Source organism: Ceratina calcarata, unplaced genomic scaffold, assembly GCF_001652005.2.
Source record: "Ceratina calcarata isolate Rehan_Ccalc_2016 unplaced genomic scaffold, ASM165200v1 scaffold155, whole genome shotgun sequence".
NCBI classification, from domain to species: Eukaryota; Metazoa; Arthropoda; class Insecta; order Hymenoptera; family Apidae; genus Ceratina; species Ceratina calcarata.
The window spans coordinates 79,685-90,069 of record NW_017136741.1 but is presented as its reverse complement, the minus strand read 5'-3'; the positions used below and the strand labels follow the sequence as shown (position 1 = coordinate 90,069).

The 10,385-nt window shown below is 44.7% G+C and overlaps 1 protein-coding gene across 3 annotated transcripts in view; it reads right to left on the bottom strand.

Moving 5' to 3' along the window:
• Dop1 (dopamine receptor, D1) overlaps nucleotides 1-9,591 on the bottom strand; it is a 43,887-nt gene extending 34,296 nt beyond the window's left edge. For 2 of the 3 annotated variants that reach the window (XM_026819709.1, XM_018037089.2), the window contains exon 1: nucleotides 9,517-9,545. Coding sequence is in view for 1 of the 3 variants with exons in the window: in XM_018037085.2 (XP_017892574.1) it covers nucleotides 9,517-9,531 (15 nt within the window). In the remaining 2 variants the exon portion in view is untranslated. Of the gene's footprint in view, nucleotides 1-9,516 lie in introns of all 3 variants that reach the window. The other variant, XM_018037085.2, reaches the window with a different exon arrangement.
• Nucleotides 9,592-10,385: the final 794 nt, after the last annotated feature.

The window sequence follows — 10,385 nt, the reverse complement described above, 5'->3', positions numbered from 1 at the left end:
ATTTGTACATTTGCTTAAAAGCAGTAAAAATGACTTCCTTGGGCAATCTAGTGTTAAAAAGGATGCCGGGAGAGCGACGTGTCGAAGCAGAATAGTTCCTTGCGAGCGTCCAAACGTGTAACAGCGAACACGCCGTATTTGGAAAATAAAGTCTGCGATATTTTTGAGCGTTGAATAAAGTCTTAGCTTACATATTGTTCTAATTTCTTGAGTCGTGTCACCTTGGCAGCGACTTATGCAAGTTCGAGCTGGACCCGACCGGCCTGGAATAATTAATCAATCGTCGGGGCGAGATTACACGGTGGTAAGCAACGAAGAAGCTCGTAGTCCGTCGTGAACCTGTGTAATATCGTCACCGACCGTGGAGAGCGTGCGCTCGATCCAATATGCCCCGGTGATTAGCCTGCGACTGATAGGCAAATAATTAGACGAACGGGGACATTTCGATAACAATCCATCTGCGTCGCCTGTCGCTAGTTTCCTGTACAGCCTGTCCAGTTACACCGTTCATAAACCCATCCCTCTGCTGGTTCGAATTTCGTGCGGCCTTACAACGTATTGAAAAATGTACGACACGATGCGAACAAAATAAAATAAGAAATTTTTCGCATCATATTTCGATCCTTCGATTATTACTCTTAAATTGCTTTTGTCAGAGCATGATTTATTACACGGCCACGACTGTGTGATCGAGTATAATCGTCCGATTGAGTCGCAAGATTTATGAACAGACGTGAACGGGCGATCGATACGTTCTCTCTCGGGCATTTATAAAATGTTCTTGTTCGAACAATTATTCGGGCGTTTAACGAATCTACCGAACGCTCTTTCAACCTACCCCGCTTTATTTATTTTTTTACGGGCCGAGAGAGAGAGAGAGCTCAATTATCAGTGAACACCTCCACTCCTGTTTTTCACCGAGCTCTCTGAAATTAACAAACAGTTTGCTGCACGTCGATGGAGCATCGCTCAGCTTTTATAACTGACCCGCGCAATTAACTAGCAATTCACAGTGTACAAATTATATCGAGAACGTTGGGGAATGTCGAGCAAATATCTGTGCCCGATACGTGAAACGGAGTATAATTATTGTTAAGCTTACCTACTCCGCGAGGAGTATATTTCAATTGATAGCTAAGCCCCTGGCGAGATTCAGGGATCCATAAGTGCTTCGGGCTACACGTGTTGCACTAGTTTCGAAATTGGCTCCCATAGTCTCGGTAGAACGTCTGATTGCTGATTCGAGCTTACTGCAGGTCTATGTGTGAGACAGGACGTTCGCGATGTCAATTTAAAAAAATGTGCGTATTGCAACTCTTTTTGGTCATTTCGAATTGTGAGTGATTCGATGAGAACTAGCATTTGTCGAGAGTTAGGAAACTGCTGACGAGAAGTGATATAAATCAAAAGTGTACATTTGCCAAACTCGTATGTATCACCCGTTCATTGGCATGTTCGTCGGTATCGAGATCAGAATCGAAGTATGAATCAGGATTGACATTTTCCTGATCGAACTTATTTGCTCACCGTACGGAATGATATCGGCGATAACACAGCGACGAGAGTAGAATCGTTTACGAGTCAGCGGGTGAATTTTCCGACGATTTGTCGCGTCCCTTTTTCCTCTCTCTCTCTCTCTCTCTCATCAGATCGTAATCGGGATAAACGGAATTTAATTACGGCTAGCTGGATAGACCCTGTGACGCGCTAATTCCTCTTTCGTCTCCGACGGAAATTTGTTTCGTCCCTTTGGAACAATTTTTCCGGGTCTGAAAAAACCGTGGATTCTCCTTTTCTTTTTTCGAGGCGCCTCGTTATCGGCCGCGATTGATCGAACATCGACAGAACGGAACGACGCGTTCGTGGTTTTCTCGCGCAAATTGAGTTTTCCACGGGTCTTGCTGTGAAACGCGACGGCACCGGTTAACCCTTTGCATTCTTCCCAATTTGCTTGCCAACGTTTTCATTTAAAATTGTATTCCAGAACGTGCACCGGGTGGAAATTGAAATGTGTCGAATGCCGTTCGTCGTCGCAGGAATTTTTACAACGAACAACAATCGTGGACGAGCGAGAATAGTTTTACGAGAGATCGATGAAAAAAGAGTCGTGAGAGGAAACGTTCCGTGCTGATGATGCTGCGCGTAATTCTCTAATTAATCACTGACGCGTAACAAACTACATTTTCATAGCGCGTTAAGAACACGGGCATTGTTTTAACGAGCGGCAACCGCACAAACACCGGGTACAATGATTAATATGCAAAACTGCATTATTCTGTTAAACAAAAGACTCCAGACCTTACCGTCGTTCGCTCGACTGTTTGTCGTTTTAATTAAACGCAGTAAAGTTCGCTCGAATTAAACTTACGTACCCGTTTATAGGATGGCGCGAAACGTCGAATCGCAAAGTCCGAACGGGTCGGGTCGGGGCAGTGGAAAACTGTTTCTTTTCACACGATGGACGATCCGACACGCTCATAAACGCGAGATCAAACTGTATTAACGTCAATCCAAATCTATTCATCAATCAAATCAAATTGTCGATCACGTTTAATGCGACCGGACCGCAGATTTTACGCATCTCGAGGAAAATTGATTTTGCAGACTCGTAAATACGATGTTAGTTTACCGCGAAATAAAACTGACCGAAATCGATCGGAATTCCATTTCGATATTCGTCTGTAGTGTAGATTTTAGAACATATAAATTTTATGGTCGCGATGTGAGATAAAGAATGGATGTACAAAATGTAATGTCGAATCGAGGGACACGAGTCGGGTTTATAGGGCCATCGCATTTTGGGACAGTGAATGGGTTTCATTCTATGGGAAAGTCTCGTTACGATCGGAGAGGTCAGATTGTCTTCGAATCCTTCTTTGATTTGACCCCGCCTGTCTCTTGCAATTTTTTCCACAAATTCGTCTTCTTCGATGTTCATAGAATCTCGAACAGAATGATCGAACAATTCGATGGATTTACAGAAACGACAAAATATCGAGTACGTTCCAATGTTCTCATCAATCTAAAATGCGTCTCCTTGACTTTCACGTTCCATTTTGTATAAAAAAAAAACCCGTAGCAACGACCAATGCAGCAATTTCAATGTAAAGTCGAGGAAGGATCCTTTGTTTGAAATTGCAGCAATTACGAGTTTAATTCGATTTAGCGAGTCGTGTTTGCCTGAACGTTTTATTAACCATCTACTGGTACACGCGGATATTTGAATGGTCCCTAATTAAAAAATGGCGTGTTTGAAAAGGAGAACGGGCGAGTCCGAAGCGAATTAACGAGTTAACACGTTCGCTTCGTCGAAACGGTATGGTCGATTGAATGGATCTCGATACGTAATGCGCGAGGGGCGTAAATTACTCGGATTCAGAGCGTACTGACCCCTCGCCTCGTTGCAAGAGCTACTCGGATCACGGAGGTCATTAAGGAGCATAAAAGCTCCGAGGAAAAAGGAGAGATGGGAGAACCTCCGTTCGGAACTGACGGAAACTTCATTGTACACCTCTGTTCACAAGTTTCCGATCAGTTATTGCGTTGAAAAATCTAATGAATACTTCGTCGGAGATTATCTTAATTAAAACTAGATCACATGATGAATAAATAATTCGAGTCGTGAATAGTTTCAACGATACTGCACTCCAAACAGAAAGAGTTTCAATGAAAAATGAGAGTTTACTATTAAAATTGTTCGTTTGTCTATACTTTCACAATGACTCGTACATTTTGCGACACTATTTAAGACTTCTGAGTGAGAGTGTACGTAAACTGGCGAGTCACCGGGGAGGAGAATTTGTAGAAAGTGGAAGAGTCAACGATTAATCATTGCGTTTAAAAAGATTCTCGATCGGACGATCATGTCGGGACACAAAGGGTAACACAGAGGATCTGTCGAGGCCCCTCGATTGACGTAGTTCTCAATAGCATCAATAACGGAGGTGTACGATCCGATCTGACACAACTGCTTGCACTTGGTATTAGAGTACACACGACACTGTGTAACAGCGGGCTTTGGTTACCAGGTTCAATGGCTGGCCGCTTTTCCAATCGACGATCTATCGGTCCAACGTCCAAGAGGGAGATCCCTAAACGTTTGAGTCGAGCCCCCGTAGCTTCGTTTAACTTCGACCAGACAATCGAATTTCAAAGCAAATTACATAATTAACACGTCTTTCACTGTTAATTTTATGAGAAGTCTCGGATATTCTTCTACAATTTAACTCTTGGATTTAACGTTCAAGTTTCAGAACACGAGACTGTTCGATATGTTAATTTCATAATAGAGTAGTACTGAAAAATTGATTGCCGCAGCTTTTTTCCACCCTTAGAAGATAAAATTTCTCCAGTCGATTGATGATATTAATATCATTCGGTAATTCGAAGCTCATTTCTCGGAAATATGGGAAACGATAATAAAGGATAAAATTCGTTCATTAACTTATTGAATAATTATCGAAAGGGCAGTACGGCGTGTAATTCTATCGGAAACCATTACTTCTGGTAGAAAATCGTAATAAAATGATGGCAAACGAGTGGTGTGTCCTCGAAACTTTAATATTCAGGATACTGTAACACACGAACGTGTGAATCTATCGAGGCTAGCTGTGTGAAAATCTTTCTGCGAATGATAGTAGCTCGAGGGAGTGTCTATCGTCGATTTGTACGAACTTAACTGGAAGAGAAAAATGACGGCGGTCCGTGGTTGGTTTCGAGTGAAGTTTTGGAGGAGCCGGCAGAATTAATTTGGATTAACCTTCGAGGCAATTCGATACCGGTGGCCTTGTACGGCTTATACTATACTCGAACAGGAGTTTGTCGGTCTTAACATTGGGTGTGCCGTCGATAATCCGAGCTAGAGTTGACGCCGTGCTGGTCTCGGCTGTTTATCAACTGTCTCTCCTACGGGAACAGTTAACTTTCTACTCGAGACACTGTGAGCGCCACGTCCGTGTGAAAATTATTTGCAGTGTGCGAACAGTCCTTCCCAAGACGGAGAATATTTTAGATTTTACTGGAGCTTAAAGACGTTTAAGATACCGTTCCGCAATCAGTCGTATACACAAAGACGATTCAACGTTTGCCGATGGAAAACGGTATGATCAAACTGGCTGAGTGCGTACGTGAAATGCAGGGGATAAACAGACGGGGAGAGACGGATGTACGCTTTATTAGTCGCGGTGGGAAGTAAGGCTAGAGTCCCGATGCAAATCTAACTCGAAGCTAACCCAGATTTAGCCTAAACACCGAGGTCGATAGAGATGAGGGGAACGGGGGGTGACCGGGGGGGTGGGGTATCGGATGAATATGCAACGATCCGGAATACGTCTTCGTCCCCTTATGAAATTTCGTTGACAAGTTGGAAATCGTGATTAAGAAGGCCTCGGAAACTTTTGTCGGGGTACGTCGGCTAGTTACTTTGTAATTGATAGCCGGGGTCTCTGGATCTTACTCAGCGCAACAGGCGTAGCAGACCAGACCGGAAGCAGGTCTGCGAGCAATCGCTGCCCAGTCAGATAATCTATCAGATTATGCGGGATAAGTGGAGTTAGGATCGTTTCGCTTAAGAACACTCGCTCGGTCGTTCAACTCGCACTTTGCAATTTTCTTCAAACGTTTCGTACTAATTCAATAACGTAATCCCTTCAGAATCAGTTCAAGATAGAACGTACACACACGACGTAAGAGTTCTGAGTAACAGCTAACAGTGTGCAAACGTGGATCGAATCCACGGTTTGTTTTATACAACAGACCTAATTCCAATATATCTGGATCGAGGTTTCACAGGCTTAATCGAGAGAAAGAGAGAGAGAGAGAGACTGACTGAAAATGAATTTCGAGCTTTCGGCGGATGAATCGATTCAGTTCTATCGAGGGTAAATCGAAGACGTAAGGTGGATCGAGCCGGCAAATCCTGCGGAAAGCAATCGCGATCGGGGCGACGAGGGTCGACCCTTCCGGAGTCACTGCTATAAAAAGTATCGAGCAGCTGCTTTGTAATTACAAAGAGATTGTTTCCCACCCTCGGGATAAACGACGGTGTAGCTCCCTAGGATCCGGGTCCCCCGTGAACGGCTTTAAGGACCTGCAGCTTACTTTTCCGGCTTCGGTATTCATGGATTTCTGAGTCTGTTCATAAATTAATCATTCTCTAAAATGTATCTGCCGATGAAGACCGCGAAAGAACGAATCGACTTTATTGAAACTACTCGCGATTTAACGAATCATACGGCAAAGCATACAGGAAATAATTTGCTATTAGCATTCGATTAAGATGATCGTTGATGACGTCAGTAAAATTTGACGGACGACGAACAGTTGGGAGTGTGCTAAGACTTGTGCAGTGACGTTTGATTCAGAATTCCCACACCAGCCAGGCCTCGATTATCTATGGCAATTTTGTTAAAATTGAATTCCAACAGTTTTACGATCAATAGCTAAACGAACTGTTCGCAGTTCGCGACCGGAGGGTAATAATTATTTGTCTTGGCGGTGGTCGGAGGAAACGACACGTTCCGACAGCGTCCCGCGGCTGAACGTTTCTTTCACGGTATTGGAAATTGAAAATTGATTAGCAAAATAAACTGTTCGCGACCGGAGGCAAATAATTCTCTCCAATAGAATGCAGAATCCTCGCAAAAAGAGCTCCTCTGGCCGAATATAATATTAAATAAGATCACGTTGAGCGAAGAGATTCGAACGTTAAAAATAAAACGAACGAAACAATTGTTCCTCTATTTTTGTTCTCCGAGTGTTTTCATTTAATATCGTATCTGTGGATCGGTTAAAATCGCTCTGTCAGGGGTTGCACACCGTTTATGAAGATCCACCTTGATATAGTCACAGTATCTTTTCCACGCACGTGAGAATCCGAAATATGTCACATACGCCGTTCCATATAATCTTGACCGCAGTATTGATCTCGACGGAAACTGCACGACGGTAGCCGATTCTTTTTTTTCTTCGTACAGATGAAAATTGAAAGATAGCAAGCGACGGCGCGCGCCGGTTCAATTTTCGTTTTGATCGAGCTGGGATTTTCTTTTCGAGTTCTATTCCCCCAGTTAGCGTCCTCGAGAGCCAGATCAAATCCACAGAAATCGTTTCCACGTTTTTCTCGATACCGTTTATTCTGCATATCGGTTGAATTCGAAAAACTTTCGAAGCGGAGGGACGATGTGAAAAATTGAGGTGAGCCAGTGGAAGTTGTTACCAGGCTACTCGTAACACGTTAGCGTTTCCGAGGGGCGGGTCGAATAGTCTCCTCGAAATCGAGCTACGTTTCTCTCGATACTATTTATTATTTACGTCGTCGTCGTCCGAATTCGAGAAACTTTTGAAGAAGAGAGACGAAGTGAAAACTGGAGGAAAACCGAAGTCGTCGTCATCGAGAGCCAAGTTGAATCTGCGGAAATCGAGCCACGCTATTTATCGCGAATATCATTGAAATTCGAAAACCTCCCGAGGAACGAAGCGAAGAACCGAGAAAAGAAGCATAAGTGGTTTACGAGAGCACATATTTAGATTCTGACAAGGAGGAACTTGCATCTGCATTTTATAGCATTCGCTGCACTCCTTCGAGATCGAATCGAATAAACCAAGTTTATGTAAACGAGACTCGACCATTTCCTGTTGGAGCTCCAATCTGAAAATGTATGCCTCTCCTCTCCTCTCCCGATTGCAAACGTCCATACTGTCCGGACTGTCGAGAGAAAGCACAACACTGAAAATCCGTTGAGTTAAAGATTATGCACTCGAATGACAAAAGTTCTTGATCGAAGTCCATTAGCCATGAAAGAGTCTGAGGAATCGAAGCGGTCCGTGGAACTGAAACGAACTGAAAATCCTATTCATGAATTCCGAGGTAGAAAAATAATTCAGCCCTTATTGTAGCTCGGTATGAAAAGCAAACGGCTCGGATATGTAAATGCGGCATGGATGATTAAATTTTATAGAGAATAGCCTCTGAACAAAGTTACGGGAACGAGCCGTGTCTTCTTTCGTCTTCCTCCGCGTCCGTGCGTTTTTCTCTTTCAAAATCTTCGTTTCACAAATTTCACGGTTCCCGTATCGCGGCACACTTGCACGTTTCGCCGGGAAATAGAGTATCCACCGAGAAGACGTATTCATTTTCCATTCCTCGGTACACGTAGCTCGCGTGAGCAACCACCTTTAATATCTCAGTCTGCTTGACAGCTGACTTTTTAAATCGCCGGTTTATCGTTCGTATTGTACGAACGAACGTCGAGCAGGGGAAAATGCGAGGGAAGATCAGTGCAATTAACGCGTTAATGATCAAAGCACTCGAGAACCTGTTGCGATTTTACGCAGCTGGTGATCTTCGTCGAAAACTAGGAGACTCGTTGACAGATCCAAACTGTACGCCGCAAACGAAAAACGTTCCTTATAAACTTTCGAGGTAAAAAATGAGAGAAGCTTCATCCGAAAGAAAGATTGTGATCGTCGTTTCTTTAAACTGACTAAGAAACGTCGAGCCTGACATCGACCTGGCAGATCGAAGTGCCCGATCAGGTCTGCGAGTATCTGGATAAAACTGTAGTAGGCGACGGATTGATCTTGCGATTGAAATTTCCGCCGGGGCAGCGTGCAGAGATCCGTCACGGTTGGCCGCGTGAAAAATATGAATTCGCAGGGAGCCGAAGAAGGGGCTATCAATTACGCGAGGCAAACAAAGCGTCCGTCGTAAGTGAATCGAGAAATAAAGTTTGTTTGCACGATGTAAACGATCACTTTGCGCTCTCCTGCCGTGGAAGCCAATAGGGTGCGCGTTGTCACAACATCGTCATTCGCCACTGGCACGGGGTGCTCGGAAAAAAGAGCGTTGACGGGAGCCGTTAAAAAGTTCAATCGGTGCCCGTCACTGGAGAACAACAACGGCTCTCTCAGGACCTTTTCTCCTTTCGTCTTTTCTATTCCCCGACCCTGTTATCGGTATCTCCTTCCGGGTCGAATTTCACTCGCATTTCGTGGTTCCCGTCGGCCACTTGGTCCTGCTCGAAGACTCAGTACCCCTCGCATTTTATTCTTTTTTTTTTTTTACCCTCCTCGCGACACTGGAGCATCGATTCGAACTGATCGACGACGCTTCTCACGCAGACGCTCGCTTTATCTCGGGAATCCCGGCGTTTTTCACTCGACGCGTTTACTACCGTCCGACGGATGCTCTCTTACGGCCGATTCGGCCAGCTTCCGGCCAGCGTACGGGAATAGAAACGGAGTAACGATTATACAGGGGGTGGAACGAAGAGGGGCAGACATAGATAGACATATACGTATATACGTATGTATACATAAAAATCATGCTTGTATCGTGCTGGTGTTTGGAAATGAATGACACGCGGGTACTGTGGTTACCGAGTAGATCATGCACGAATCGCCGCGGAGTAAAGATCATTTTAGTTCGAGTATGGATACATATAAGCGTGACGAGTTTTCACGATTCCGTGAGGAGCGTGCTGTGATGATGGTTTTCTGGGTAAGTTCGTAGCTCACCTGGGGTAGAATCATGACGTGCGGCAGCTGGCGCGCCTCGCCGCGCACTGACTCTTCCGCACCCCGAGCACAGCCTCCTCTCGCCCCCCCCTCCAACCCTCGTCCAACCCTCGTCCAACCCTCTCTGTCCCTCTCTCTCTCTATCTTTCTCAGCATCCGCCACCCTCTCTTCTACTTACCCTCTCTTAACAGCGTTGCCTCGCAAAAACCAGGTTCGACAACGACTCGCTGCTTTTCGCCGACGATTCTTCTTCCATCTCGCATTTTAGATTATTCCCTCGGCTTATTTATTCCGAGCAGCTGCGCTCTCTCGTTACTTTTGATGCTACGCGAACACACTAATGAGGATTTTTGCATTATCTCGTCGCCACGCGATCTCCCTCTCTCCTCGCGCGGCTTCTTCCCCGTCAGTAAAACGAAACGATGAACAGTAACATCGTATGGAGTATTTCAATTATGAATCGCAGTATTCGCCCGCTATCGATTGTTGATACCGTTGCTGTCGCTAGAACCACCGCTGCTTACTTCGAAACTTGCCACGTTAATTAGGTTCGTAAACGGGATTCTTTATGCCTTCGTTCTTCAAGTAATGATTGTTCCACTGATCGTGTAACAGCCACGGTCTATCTAACTAATTATGCATCAGTCTGCTCAAATGAGAGCGTATATATAGCCACGTGCTACCCTTGCGTATAGCATGTCTTACAATTATAGATTTGATGCATTTGTAGAAATAGTACATTGTGTACCTAGGGCGCAAAATAGGGCATTTTAGCACTGGCACGAGTTTGAATTTCGCCCGAGCTTCGCTTGGGCGACAAATTCACACGAGTGACAGAATGCCCTTTGCGCCCGTGGTGCACATACTA